Source organism: Poromitra crassiceps, assembly GCF_964638095.1.
Source record: "Poromitra crassiceps genome assembly, chromosome: 8".
Lineage (NCBI taxonomy): Eukaryota > Metazoa > Chordata > Actinopteri > Beryciformes > Melamphaidae > Poromitra > Poromitra crassiceps.
The window spans coordinates 11,667,132-11,681,756 of record NC_139629.1 but is presented as its reverse complement, the minus strand read 5'-3'; the positions used below and the strand labels follow the sequence as shown (position 1 = coordinate 11,681,756).

At 44.6% G+C, this 14,625-nt stretch overlaps 1 protein-coding gene across 1 annotated transcript in view; it reads right to left on the bottom strand.

The window, feature by feature from the left end:
- LOC310780465 (alsin-like) overlaps positions 1 to 14,625 on the bottom strand; it is a gene marked incomplete at its 5' end in the record, with an annotated part of 44,198 nt that overhangs the window by 27,092 nt on the left and 2,481 nt on the right. The window contains 10 exons of the mRNA XM_083641044.1: positions 4,400 to 4,477; positions 5,561 to 5,657; positions 5,947 to 6,124; positions 7,462 to 7,640; positions 8,968 to 9,061; positions 10,087 to 10,304; positions 10,519 to 10,643; positions 10,744 to 10,947; positions 11,631 to 11,663; positions 11,938 to 12,140. Coding sequence (XP_083497170.1) covers positions 4,400 to 4,477; positions 5,561 to 5,657; positions 5,947 to 6,124; positions 7,462 to 7,640; positions 8,968 to 9,061; positions 10,087 to 10,304; positions 10,519 to 10,643; positions 10,744 to 10,947; positions 11,631 to 11,663; positions 11,938 to 12,140 — 1,409 coding nt within the window. The remainder of the gene's footprint in view (positions 1 to 4,399; positions 4,478 to 5,560; positions 5,658 to 5,946; positions 6,125 to 7,461; positions 7,641 to 8,967; positions 9,062 to 10,086; positions 10,305 to 10,518; positions 10,644 to 10,743; positions 10,948 to 11,630; positions 11,664 to 11,937; positions 12,141 to 14,625) is intronic.

Sequence of the window (14,625 nt, the reverse complement as noted above, 5' to 3'; positions counted from 1 at the left end):
CATCCTTGTGGTACATGACCTGATCCAACTGCGGTCCAAAACGTCTGATGTCAGAAGTGGGATTTGAACCCACGCATCCAGGGGAGACTGCGACCTGAACGCAGCGCCTTACGGCCACATTCCACTGAGTCCGTGTTCGGTCCGTCTGCGCTGCGGTACGGCTTCGGAGCCGATACGTTTCCACTCTAATCAATGTGTCAACTCCCACCTACTCCGCTGCGTCTACTCCGTCCCAGCTCCGACGATCCGGAGATCTCCGAAGCAGATACGCAAGGCTTCTATTTTTCACGGATGTCGGAGCAAAGCCCAGTTGGGCGGAGCCAGGCATGGAGTCAACAGGGCAGAGGTGCTTACAGCATTCAACATCAAGCCAGAGGACAAACATGGATGAGGAAAAGTCCATCATTGAAGTGGAAAACCACAAAATAATATATGACACGACACATCCTTTTTTACAAGGACAACAGCAAGCAAGTCCACCCCTCCTCTGCTTCTCCAGTTGGGAAGGAACAATGATCTTCTGCCTGTTTGTTGTTGTATTTATCCCACATACAAATTGTCTCGCGCGATTTCACCGCGAGAACTTGTCGGTTTCGTCACTCCAGCTGTCTGGCGGAGCGGAGCTGTGACGTGCTCTGCACGCAGCCGGTGAGTGTTGGCGGAGCACAGAGCACGGAGCAAAACCAGAGCACAGCCGCAACGCAACGCAAATGCAACCAGTGGAATCCCGGCGTTAGACCGCTCGGCCATCCTGAATCTAGTAGAAGACATTCACACAGATCCAAACGGTGCCTTAATTGTGGCACCTTTAATTGGCGCAGGTAAGTGGCGATGCATGCGCTGCCTGATGGTAAATTTTCAAGAGTCAGAAATACACTGTAAGAAAAGCATTGGTGGTCCAGTGGTAGGATTCTTGCCTGCCACGCGGGAGGCCCGGGTTCGATTCCCGGCCAATGCAGTGACCTTTTCAAAATCCAGCCGGTGCAAGGCAGGCAAACAGGTTAATCAAATGCAGCAACTTGGATTCCATAATATTGTTTGATGCTCACCCTGTGAATGGATGATTGTAGCTGGCACTTCACACTTTCCTTGACGTTCTATTCTGACTGGACACCTAAGCATGCTGAGGTCTGTTACTTCTTGGATAACAGGATATCTAGTCATATCACTCCACTGTCAACTAGTTCTCCTTGTCTTGTTGATTTCCAATCAAAGTAGCTGCACCTTGTGCCGCACACAAACACTGGGCTGAATGTGGTTGGGAAGGTGGAAGCTTTCCCTAATGACACTTGTTCAGAGTACTGCTGCTTGCATGGTGGACGATTCTGTGAGAATGTCCTTCTGGATTCATCCTTGTGGTACATGACCTGATCCAACTGCGGTCCAAAACGTCTCATGTCAGAAGTGGGATTTGAACCGACGCCTCCAGGGGAGACTGCGACCTGAACGCAGCGCCTTAGACCGCTCGGCCATCCTGACTCTAGTAGGAAACATTCACACAGATCCAAACGGTGCCTTAATTGTGGCACCTTTAATTGGCGCAGGTAAGTGGCTATGCATGCGCTGCCTGATAATAATTTTTCAAGGGTCAGAAATACACTGTAAGAAAAGCATTGGTGGTCCAGTGGTAGGATTCTCGCCTGCCACGCGGGAGGCCCGGGTTCGATTCCCGGCCAATGCAGTGACCTTTTCAAACTCCAGCCGGTGCAAAGCAGGCTAACACATGTTAATCAAATGTAACTTATATCAAATAACTTGGATTCCATATTCTTTGATGCTCACCCTGTGAATGGATGATTGTAGCTGGCACTTCACACTTTCCTTGACGTTCTATTCTGACTGGACACCTAAGCATGCTGAGGTCTGTTACTTCTTGGATAACAGGATATCTAGTCATATCACTCCACTGTCAACTAGTTCTCCTTGTCTTGTTGATTTCCAATCAAAGTAGCTACACCTTGTGCCGCACACAAACACTGGGCTGAATGTGGTTGGGAAGGTGGAAGCTTTTCACCATGTGAATGGATGAGTGTTGCCGCCACTTCACACTTTCCTCATTGTTCAAATTTGACTGAACACCTAAAGGGCTCATTATACTCGAGTAAGGCTCCGCGAGGTGGAGCTCCGCGAGTCACGTGCGGACCTCGCACTGGGGCAAATGCTTTTATACTCAGAATTAGTGCTGCACGATTAATCTAATCGCAATCGCAATCGCGATGTCAGCACGTGCGATTACATAACCGCAAAAGTGTGCGATTATTATCATTATTTTCACGTCTTTTTGAGTGTGTGTGTGTGTGCCTCTAAACGTTACACGCAACGCAGCAATTACACGCTTCTCTGCCATCACACTGGGCATCAACACTAGCGGGAGACTTCTCCCATGCACTCCCGCAAATAAGTAATGTTATGCGCAGCAAGGTTACATCTTACCGAGAGGGAGAGAGAGAACATCCATGATCGTTAACAGCGAGCTATGCTAATAACTAGCTAGCTGTTCAGAAACGCATGTAAACAGCCGTGTGATTAGTGAGAACGTCAGTAAAATAAGGAGAGAGCTGCAGGTGCTTACAGTATACAGAACTAGTGCACGATTAAGTGCACAGTGGGTAATGACCCACTGTGATGAAGAATATAGCGAGATTAACAAGGTTGATAGCAGAGAAAACACTGTCGCAGCTGCTGCTTGCAGCAGCACATCCAGACTTTTAACTAGCCTGTCACATGACGCCTTCATGGTCCCTCGATAAAGTCTGCAGATGCACGTTACCTCACCTCTCTCTCAAGAAGCGTCACGTGAGTGTGGCATTTAAGACCATCTGTCACTACAAAAGAAATAAACAGGGTGTATCATTGTATTACTGAGAGAGGGGGTGACAGGGATCGTACTCTTTTACAAAGAGAGGCTTATTGGATACACACCTTACAGACAGAACACCCTAGAGGTATGAATGAGGAACTGTTATTGGGTTGCTTTCTGTAATTTTGCTTTTTGCTTTTTTCTTTAATTTTAACTTTTACACTATCGTTTATTTGATAGCTTGAATTGTGTGATCTTGGTGTGTTGCCTGACCTTGGTGTATTTATCACCACGTTGTATCTCGAACACCACTGCTCTGTGTTGCAATTAGGTTTGTAATATATTTCCTTGTTTTCTATTTATCAATGAGGTTTGATATTGACTGATCTTTATCTAGCTTCTCCCCGTCTGTTTTGAGTGCATTTACCCGGTTTATTTAATTGTGTATTGTAATCTTACATGAATGATGCTGTTTCCGGTGTGATGCTTTATAAACGTCATCTCCGCCTTGTACTGCACCACACTGAAGAAGGCCGTCAGGCCGAAACATGTATGTGCCGTTCTATCCTGACTGAGGTAAATTAAATATTCAAAAGGACTTTTTTGAGTGCTGGCTTTTTCTTGTTTAAATTTGTACCCGTGCCGTGCACCGGACCTCTTTCTTCACTCTCCGAGTGTGCTCGCATTTTGCTACTCATTGTATTACTGGACAGACATGTAACTAACTTTGCAGTCTGAGCCATCTTCTATGTGCTGTAACACAGTGCAGTTTCTATTTTTCTGGTGTTTATTTTTTACATGTTTGGGACAGGCAAATGTCTCAAAATGTTTTATTTTTTTGTAAAGATAATTTTATTTCAAATTGTTTTATTTATTTAGTTTTAATATATTTTAAATTGTAATATATTTCATGTATTTTAGTCTGTGATACGTGAAACCGTGGTATTTTTGTCCAAGGTTATCATACCGTCAAAAACTCATGCCGGCACATCTCTAGATACCATTTGTTTATTATATTGCAATCACAATCGCAAATCGCAATATTGTCCACCATAATCGCTAATCGCACCTTTCCCCCAAATCGTGCAGCAATGGCAGCCAAGTGATCAGCATTTACATTGTACAATGGTAATAGTGGGAACAGCCCGTGAAAAGTCGCAATGAAACGCTATTATGTGCAGTACTGAGTGCGCTTTCACTCTCAAACGACCGTATATCAGCACATGAATGAATCGCTGAACTTGTTTTTCCTGAATAGCCGTTTCAGTTCTCATCCCTGATAGCCTACTCTGTGCTGCTTTTAATCTCTCTCAAACATGCTCTCAACACAACACATTTACTTGGTGAAATGACTAAAAACGAACAGTTGCAAATCAAAGTTTAGCCTACCACATTGACAGTGAAAACACAGCTCAGTGTTCAGGGCTCAGTGGCTCGAAAGCGTCCATGTTTGGAGAAAAGGCCTACGGAGGTCGCGCCCAACACATTGACGTCACTTGACGCTTGCGCCCCTCGCTCCTCCCCCGCGAGTATAAACCAAGCTTAAGGCATGCTGAGGTCTGTTATTTCTTGGATAAGTGAGTGAGTATGCTGCAGTACCTTGGCCTGTTGAGGAACCGTAACAGGACTGTTGACGTGACCAAGCTGTCCGCACATGTTGCTGCCCCACGAAAACACCTGCAATACACAGTGGCAGTCACACACAGTGTGTGTGTGTGTGTGTGTGTGTGTGTGTGTGTGTGTGTGCGTGTGCGTGCGTGTGTGAGAGAGAGAGAGAAAGTGTGTGTGTGTTTCAGCTTCACACACCATAACACCATAAAGGTAATTAGAATACTTTAATACATGAGCCCTACTCAGCAAAAATGCTGGCTTTCAGAGGGTTCCTGTCATACAGTGGTGCAAATGATATTGTAAGTTTACACAGATCTTATAGAGCTGAACTGTCACGCGGCGTCTCTTGCCCTCGAAGTGAGCTTCCCATTCATTTTCCTCCATCGACATTTAAGTCTGGAACCCAAGCCAACCCTGTGACCTACTGAATCATGAGTGACCATAAAACATTTCACTTGGAGCAAAAACAATGTTTTATGGTCACTCACGATTCAGTAGGTCACGGGTTGGCTTGTTTCCAGACTTAAAACCCGTATACGGATTTTTCAAAATGTCTATGAAGAAAATGAATGGGAAACTCACTTCCGGGGCAAGAGACGTCACATGCGACTGTTCCGCTCTATTGGCACGATTGTAAAGTCGCCTAACAGATTTGAAAGTGTCATTTGCCGTCAGACACCAGATAGGTAGGCAATATGAGATGTTTGAGAGTATGACTGCATTTACATACATATGGGCTAGAGGCAGAGAGATATATATTTTTGATACACTGGTAACCTTCTGTGCGGGAATTTAAAATACAAGCATTTTTTTTCAACATTTAAAGAAAGATGGTTTGCATGTAATATTGACCCCTGAGGAACCCCAATGTTACATGGAGTCTGTGGGGATTTAAATTGTTCTATACAGACCAGCTGGCTTCTTTCAGAGAGATAAGATGATAGCATGTTAACTGCTGATTGAGCAATATTGAAAGAATGTAATTTATTTAACAGAAGCTGATGTGTGATTTGGTTGTGTGTGTGTGTGTGTGTGTGTGTGTGTGTGTGTGTGCGTGTGCGTGTGCGTGTGCGTGTGTGTGTGTGTGTGTGTGTGTGTGTGTGTGTGTGTGTGTGCATGTGCGTGCGCGTGTGTGCGTGTGTGCGCTACCTGGCACTGAGCAGTAAGAGCCAGTGAATGGTGGGAACCTGCGGCGACTTTGATCACTTCCTCTCCTGTCAAACTCTTAATACACAGGGGCTGGAGTCTAAAAACACACACACACACACACACACACACACACACACACACACACACACACACACACACACACACACACACACACACACACACACACACATATATACACACACAGTTGAGTCTACAGAGTCTACAACATTATTTTCTGTAAAAGTTAAATTTGATACAGCAGAAAACAAATATTCAATATTACCAAATATCAGCCCAAACCTACTTCCCCCAGTTGGAATTGAACCCCAAACCCAGCCACCTCCTACACATTCAGCTACTGAACCCGCTGGCGAACTAAAGCGAACCTGGCTAGCTGGTCTCCATGGCCGAGCTGCCCCTCAGCCCCTCTGCCCCAGCTCCACACCTCTGTGCCCAGGCTCGGCAGCCCGTCTGCAGCCTCGACTGCAGCCGCAGTGGGGGCCCGAGGCCTCGGGGACCACCTGCAGCCAGGGGGCCGCCGCCGCCGCTGCCGCCCCGGGGAGCCTGCATGGGAGAGATAGACAATGTTAAAATACTGCTCACACTGTTATCTTTATTTTATTTTTTAAAGTTTTAGGGGCATATTTTAACCTTTATTTGCAGTAGAGAGAGATTTGTGACTCAGAAGAAACACAAATCTGCATCAATTTGGAAGGAGGGTATACAGTATATCATACACAGCTGCATTGTCACCAAATCATCATTTCATTTTTAGGAGTTAGAAATCAAGAGTCAAATAAGGCATGGTGGCTCAGTGGTTAGCACTGCTGCCTCACAGCAAGAAGGTCCTGGGTTCAAACCCCCGTCTGTCCCAGGTCCTTTCTGGGTGGCATTTGCATGTTGTTTGTGAGTTCCAAGGGTCAGCAGTTGAAAATTAGCCATCTGGCCAACACTGGTTGTCCCTCAAATAGTTAAATTGAATGTTTTCTACTGTAAGATATGATGACAGTATGACAAGAAAAATCATAAATAGCTTGCAAAGAATACATATTCCAGTTGTCAAGAAGACAGACAGGAGAAAACATAGAAGTTGGATTTGTTTCCAACATATCCGGCTCGTGTAGGTGGAGAAAAGCTCTGTCCAAGTTGTTGTAACTCCTAGTAATCAATAAACGACACAGATTACTTAATGTCCCTTTGATATCAAATTATAATACTTTGTTGAGAAATCTAAACTAAAAACAGATGTCCATATCTGTGATGAGTGTAGTCTACTTTAGTTTCATTATGAACACTGTCAGTTCTGCAGCTTAGAAGCTGCCAGCAAAACTGTAAAAGAAGAAGTTAGTTTTGCTGTGTTTGCAGATCACCAGTTTCCCTCTAAATCACGTGCCACTCAGTGTGGCTATCCATTTCTATCTATAACCTTTCTACTTTTTTTCCATGATATATAATTGGTCAAACAAAAAATTAACAGGGCTTGGAAAATGGTCTAAACATCATATTGCAATATTTCTCTCATTTATTATATTGAAACGATATCTGAAAGCATTTGGTTCAAATACAAATTACACTGATATTTTTTCTGTGCAGTTTTGCAGAATCTGTGTGGGGGAATTACATTGTGATAAATGCATTTCCCCCACTGTGAAATAGTGATTGCAGCCTCTGGCTTCTTTGAATAATTCAAGCTACCATATCTAAAGTCCTTTATTTATATGTAAAAAAAAAAAAAAAAAAAAAAAATGCATATTATGCAGCTTGAAAATTGCCTCAAAAATTGAAAACAAACGTCACAAGTTGAGCCCCTGGTGTGCTTTGACCTAGAGGGGGTTGGGTGGAAGTTGGCATTACTTGATTTTTGGGTATTGATGAACTGAAGAGAAGCAGTGTTCTCGTACCGTGGCGGGGCGGTGTTCCCGGCAGTGAGCGTCTCCTGCGCCCTCCTCCTGCCTCCTCCTGGTTTATATCTGTCAGACTGGAGCTCTTCTTTCCCTGCAGCGCCTCCTGCAGACAGACACGCACCTCCTCCACGCACACCAGAGAGGAGGAGGAGGAGCATCCAGCCACACTGCCGCTACTGCAGGATGGAGAGAAAACAACACAAAAATCGTGACACACAAATACACGATACGGTTAAATAACAGAATCAACGACCCTGTTCAGACCTGGTATTAACTAATGCATCTTAGGTGATTGGATCACAACTGGACAGCTCTAAGTACATCAGTCCACACTGGCATTATAATGTATATATAATGCATCCTCAATGGGTCTTGGGTGCATTCACACCTGTACTTAGAGTAGTCCAGCTGTGTTCAGAACACCCAAGACGCATGGTAATACCAGGTCTGCACAGGGCCTAAATGACAACAGAAACAATGAAGTGGAAAGTGACAAAATAAGAAGATCCACAAAAAGGACTACACAGATTCCCTGTCTGTTGTAATCTAAAAAGTTCTCAACATCCACTACGGTAACTGTCGACTTTTACTGATTAACTTGCACTCTCTATATGCACTTTTTGCCCATGTTACGACTGTGTCGTTTGTTTTTCTTCTTTTCTTTGTGAATTATATAGTTTATATGTAGACTCGTCAATGGACTGAGAGTCCGGTCCATTTTCCTCGTCGGACGGGCACATTAGCTATTTCCGTGACATACTTCCTGGTTGCGGGTGTTTATCTTGTTGTCGACAGTGTCTTTGGCTCAGTCTTTCCCAGGTGCAGCTGGTTGGAGATTTGAGTGGACTGATTACATGCAACAGTTGCTGATTGGATAGCAGCCCTGTCTGTCTGCCTACATTAGGGGACTCATTCCAACATGACAGCAGAGTGGTACTGGAGTGTGAGACCTGTACCCTCTCATCCGCGCACTTACACATTGTCATTCAATTGTTTTTCTTTGTGCATTTTGGTTTTTGTTTCTAAATCATGTTTGTTTTCGTGTGTGTTGCAGGAACGAGACGCTACCCATTGTGTTAGGGAACAGCAGTGCCGGCCAGGGGGTTAACATCAGGTATTGGTGAAGGCGGCGGCCTGCTGGACCAGATTTCTTTGTTAGGCAGAGCATCCTCGTTCCTCGTTCCTCCTTTTTCCATTTTTGAGCAATAAACATTTTTTTGTTGCAAATTTGTTACTGTTTCTGTGCATTTCATGTTACGGTCCTAACCCTAGACTTGGGGCGTAACAGCCCAAGACAAATTTCCCCCAGGGGACAATAAAGTGCATCTCATCTCATCTCAATAGGGTTGAAATGTACATTATAGATAGTTCCGTTCCCACATGTATAAACATTCCCATTTTCTAATTCTACACAATTCTGGATCTACTCAATTAAACTTAAACTAAATAATTTCACTAAGATCAACAAAACAGTGTTCAGGTTTTAACTGAACTGGGTCTTACTGGTTGTTTTGTCTCTTAACTGGCAAGTCGTCTTCATAACTGGATCCTAAAGGATCCATGGAAGGTTCTGGTACTGAGGAAAGACAGCTGTCATCTGCAGAGAAAAATGGAGAGAGAGAAGAAAAGAGAAGACAACAGTTAGGGATGGACAGGGGAGGAAAATTCTCTCTCTCTCTCTCTCTCTCTCTCTCTCTCTCTCTCTCTCTCTCTCTCTCTCTCTCTCTCTCTCTCTCTCTCTCTCTCTCTCTCTGTGTGATTTGGGGCAAATTGGACAATATTAATAAACTTTGACTAAGCACTGTCATGACGTGACGATGGATGCAACAAACAGCTCTTACTAAACAGGCCAGCAGCGAGCCGATGTGAGAGCGGTATCTGCGCAGCAGAGGGAGCCGTATCAAAGAGAGAACTTATGGTAGCACTTTACATTACAGCTCGGTAATGACATGGTAATAGGGGGTAATATTGTGATATTAAAGAGGTAATAATTAGGTCAGGGGTCTTCAAACATTTTCAGCCCAAGGACCCCTTGGTTGATAGAGAAACAGAGTTGGAACCCCTTTGATTTAAATTTAAAAAAAAATTGAACTTTCGGTGTGGCCTATGATAACATTTATAATCCAGCACACACCAGGATATCAGGCATGACAGTTCTTTTTATTAATAGAATACATTAAAAAAGCAAGGAGCAATCAACGCATTTCACATATTGCTCCATCTAGTCTCTCAAGACATTTTAACGGCTTTTATTGAGAATTGTGAATTTAAGACATTTTAAGACACCGCGCCTATAGCTAATTTCACCATTCATGACAACTGTAGGAGGGGTGAATTTTTATATAACTCGCCCCTTTATCATTTTGTAAATTATGTTCCCCTTTAGAGTAAAATTGACGATAAACCAGACTAAGTTTTGGGGCATGATTGATAGGTCCTGTACAGGGCCTGTCCAGTGATCGAGTAGGTCGATGATCACAGACCAATAAGCTAGCAGCAAGAAGCAAGCTGCTTTTGGCTAAAAAAGAACAAGATGGTAACAGTCAAAATGCCCAAACTCGGTGGCTATGTCCATATTTTTATATGGTCTATGAAAGGATCAAAGTCAGACGGGTCACTGACCTGACGTGTGACTGGCTAGTGAGTTGGTATCTCCCATCCCCGTGGTGTGCTTGACATTCTGCTCCTCCAGTGAGTGGCCAGAGAGTCTCTGGAGGAAATCCTGCAGCTCCATCTCATCAGGGAAGCTTGAGTTCTTATTGGCTCTCCAGCCTGCCAGGGAGCAGGACTTAGGACTGCCGTCTGTCTGGTCAGCCTGTCCATCAGGCTCAAGCTGGGCCCTAATTGGTGGAGGAGAGAGAGAGAGAGAGAGAGAGAGAGAGAGAGAGAGAGAGAGAGAGAGAGGGAGAGATGAAAATAGTAACCAAAAAGTGAAAGTATTAAGAGATTATTAGTATTGCACACAGGACACAAAGCTAGGTTTAAATGGTCCCCTTAGCAACACATTTCCGTAAAAACCGTCTATAATGTTAACGGTGTGGTGTAATGCTGTACTGTATGGTGCTGGATTTGCCCTCCTCAGAACATGCAGCTGGACCGGCTCCAGGACCCGGGCTGCTACTGGCCGACTTCCCCCCAGCCAGGAGCCTCCGTCTGGGGCTGCTCCTCCAGGGACAGAGCTACAGACAGGCAGAGGGGCAGACAGACCAGAGGGTGAGACAGTGCAGACGGTGAGACAGTCCACCCACTGGGAATAAAAACTACAAACTGGTTCCAGACCTTCCCTGGTGTGACCTCGGCTAGCTCCACCCCCAGAGGACAGTAGTGGCCGTCGTCAATGGCAACAGACTCCTCCTCCCTCTCTGTTGCCGAGTAGTGAGGTGACTTGCCATGCCCACTCTGCTCAGGGGGATTCTGGGTATTGTAGTTGTGAGGAGGTAAGCTGTGGACCAGGGCCAGGCTGTGGTAGCTGCCACAAGCCACCTGCAGGGAACACATCACAATGTTATATACCTATTTCAAATTCCAATGCAAATTCCAATATCGGCCCTTTGTTTGCCTCAACTGCAGAGGGTACCAGGCCTTTATTGGAAGAAGGTTTATATTAGAGACAGACCTTTATTTCAAATTCCCTTTATTTTAGTACGAAGCCTCCTTCTTTTCTGATCTGCTTCTGTTGGGGGCTTGTTACGTAGTTTTTGTTGTTGTTGTTGTTTTTTTGTTACTCCAATGTATTACCGATAATTCCGGTAATCAACAACATTATGCTCCAGAGACTTCCAAAGGCTGAGCGGCTGCTAAGTTGAATGGGGATAAAATAATTGAATAGTGCAGCTCTTCTAGAATAAGTTACTGTTAAATTTTTGTTACTGCATTATGCTGTTAATAAAATTAAACGCCCATGTTGTTTGTTTGTGTTGACCATGAACCCGGCCATTATTGGAGACCCAGCTTTTACCGTAATTGACTACTGGCTATTACTAGAGTGTATGTGATGTGTCATTAAAGGAAATCTAAAAATACAATAAATCTACTGGGAGCAAGTCTCTACGCAGTGTGTGGACTCCCCCTTCCACCTGTTGACCTGTTGCTGTTTTGTTTGTCCTGCACCTGCTAACTGAGGAGTGAATGTGCATGCTCTATTTTTTTAATAAAGAAAATCTTACCTGGATCACATGTCTGCCTGCCAAGTGTTCCACCTAAGAAAGTGAAAATCTGCTGGTTAATGTGATGGAATCACACACACGCACGCGCGCGCACACGCACGCACGCACGCACGCACGCACGCACGCACGCACACGCACACGCACACACACACACACACACACACACACACACACACACACACACACACCACACACACACACACAGTCTTATTTCCCGGTTTCTGATGCATTCGATGGGCAGGATGGGACTCAAATACATTATGGCTTTTTGATTTGAAGGCTGAATTTCATTCTGACGCAATCTTACCTTCTGCGGCCTCCACACGGGGAAGGAGCTGGTGACCAGGCCGAGCTGGCAGCCACTGCCCCAGGCCCACAGCTCGTTCTGGGCCGACAGAGCCAGGCTGTGCTCCCTGCCACAGGCCAGCTCCACCAGCCGGACCGCCGCCGGGGGAACCACCTCACCATCCACCACGGCCACCGCACGTGGCTCCGCCACGAACACCGGACCTCCGTCTGGTCAGGCGACACCGAGATGAGGGTTAATGTGCTGCCGAGGGAGGGTCGGACTAGGTCTGGGCCATATGGATGGTATGTGTGGTTAAGGTGATAGACTAGAGATCCATTGTGTTGTTATTATTATTATTATTATTATTATTATTATTATTATTATTATTATTATTATTATTATTATTATTATTATTATTATTATTATTATTATTATTATTATTATTATTATATTTAAATTTTTGCACATGAAATTAGGAACAACAAAAGATACAAGTGTATGAAAATATTGTGCAGGTAAGAGACAGGAAACCCAAATGGGCTCATGCAAGGTCTCTTACCTCAGAAATTAAACCAACATTAACAACAACAAATAAAACAAAAACATACAATATAAACAAAAACAAGAGAGAACAAACAACAAAAAAGAAAAGAAAAGAAAAGAAAAGAGAAAAGAAAAGAGAAAAGAAAAGAAAAGAAAAGAAAAGAAAAGAAAAGAAAAGAAAAGAAAAGAAAAGATGGCAAGGTGTTTAAAAGGCAATGTGAGGTCCAATGTGTGACTCAATAGAGAGGCTGTGATATTGGATTTATATGAGATAATGGATGATGCGTGTGTCAGGGCTTTTCAAAGTATGGGAGAGTGAGCCCGCCGAGCTGTGATTTATGACCTAGATATTGTTTCAACCGACAGCTGAGCCAATATTGTCTGATTGTCCAAGTACTACAGGGATGAAGAGAGGAATTAAATATAGAATTGACTGACTAATGAACTGACTGACTAATTAACTGGCTAATTAAATAACAGACTGAACTGCTTACTAATTAAATAACTCACTGGCTTGCTAATTAAATGACTGATTTACTAACTGACTGACTAAATAATTGGATAAGTCATCCAATGACTGAATGTATCAACAAAGAAAGAAAGAAAGAAAGAAAGAAAGAAAGAAAGAAAGAAAGAAAGAAAGAAAGAAAGAACCAATAAAGTAATAAACAAAAATAGCTTTAACAATTTATGCTTCGTGTCTCGACACTTTTTGAAACTGTCTCTCGACAGATATGACGTCAGAAGAGACAGAAAAAAGTGTCTCTCCACACTTTACTTTGGTGTCACCTACCTGGTGAATGTTATGTCGCGGACACGGCCATATTTTGTCGCGCACTGTGATTGGCTAGAGAGGGAGGTCCATCAGGAGGAGTGGAGCAATTCTCTGAAAAGAGGAGCGAGGTGAGCCATTGTCTGTCCAAACCGATGCGGGAAGCTACAGGTACGAGGGTCCGTGGCTATTTTTTGAATGTAGGACTCGGGCGAGATGTTTTTACAGTCAACTCAGAAGAAAACAAACCGTTGCTCCTCGGATGGAGTAAAGCCAAGGAGGGGATCGACACTTTTGCTGGGGGGAGGGGCCGGCTTGCTGTTACCGTGGAGATAGTCTCTCCCCAGACTCAAATATTACGTTGAATCGCTGTCTGAGTCTGTGCCAGTTAACAGCCACTGCTGGTTTTGAAGGCGGGTTGAAATTGAATGAGTGACAGGTCGTAGCACCGATGAGAGAGCGGTTTGAAAAATGGGCTGCGTCTCCCGTGTTGTCTGATCGCAAAGTCATTACTGATTGGAGAGGACTGAAGCTATCACTGGCATATGACTGGCCAAGTGAACGGTTCCCTCCCATAACCAGCCCTCTGACGGAAAGTGTCCCAGACCCAGAGAGAGCTCTGCAGCATGCAGTAACATAAGCCCTTTTCCCACATGCGCTTTGTACCGCAAAATGACCGGAACGTGGTCTAATGCCTGCATGTGAGAAAGTCGTCGTGCCGGTATAAGCGCGACCCCGTCATCGCGGAGATTTCACCAGTTTGGAGCCAGTCAGAAGAGCGGTATGCGCGATAGCGGACTCAAGTAGAGAACGGGTCCAGTCATTTCCCGCGACACTCTCATGGCCGAGGTGTACACACGTTGCTTAATGTTCCAGCGGGCATAATCTAATCATTCGCGCACATTAAAGCAAACTGGCGAAATTATCTTGTGATAATAAGAGCAGTAGCCTATGTCAGCTTCATGTGTGGGTGTGCTGATTTTCCCCTCTCTCCTCTCTGCTGCCTCCTCGTCCTCCTCCTTCAGTGACAGCCCGACAGGGACACAGACGAAGCAAATGCACGAAGCGAAATGTGGAAGTATTTTGCTTACGTTGCCGACAGCGAAGGCAAGCCCGGACACATCAAACGAAGCCAGTCTGTAAAAAGTGCTTCAACGCGACACAGGTGAACGGATAAACAAGCAAACTTATTTCACCATTCGGAGTTTTGCCGACACGTCACTCCCCACCCGCTCTGTAGTGCCGCCCCGCCCCCCAACATACAGGCAAATTCGCTGATAGATTCCCACATGCGCGAGCCGAAGTGTGAAGGGAAATGTCCGATATTGACTTACAGGTAATTTTCCGGTACGCATGTGGGAAAACGGCTATAGTGTATCAGCGTAAGAACT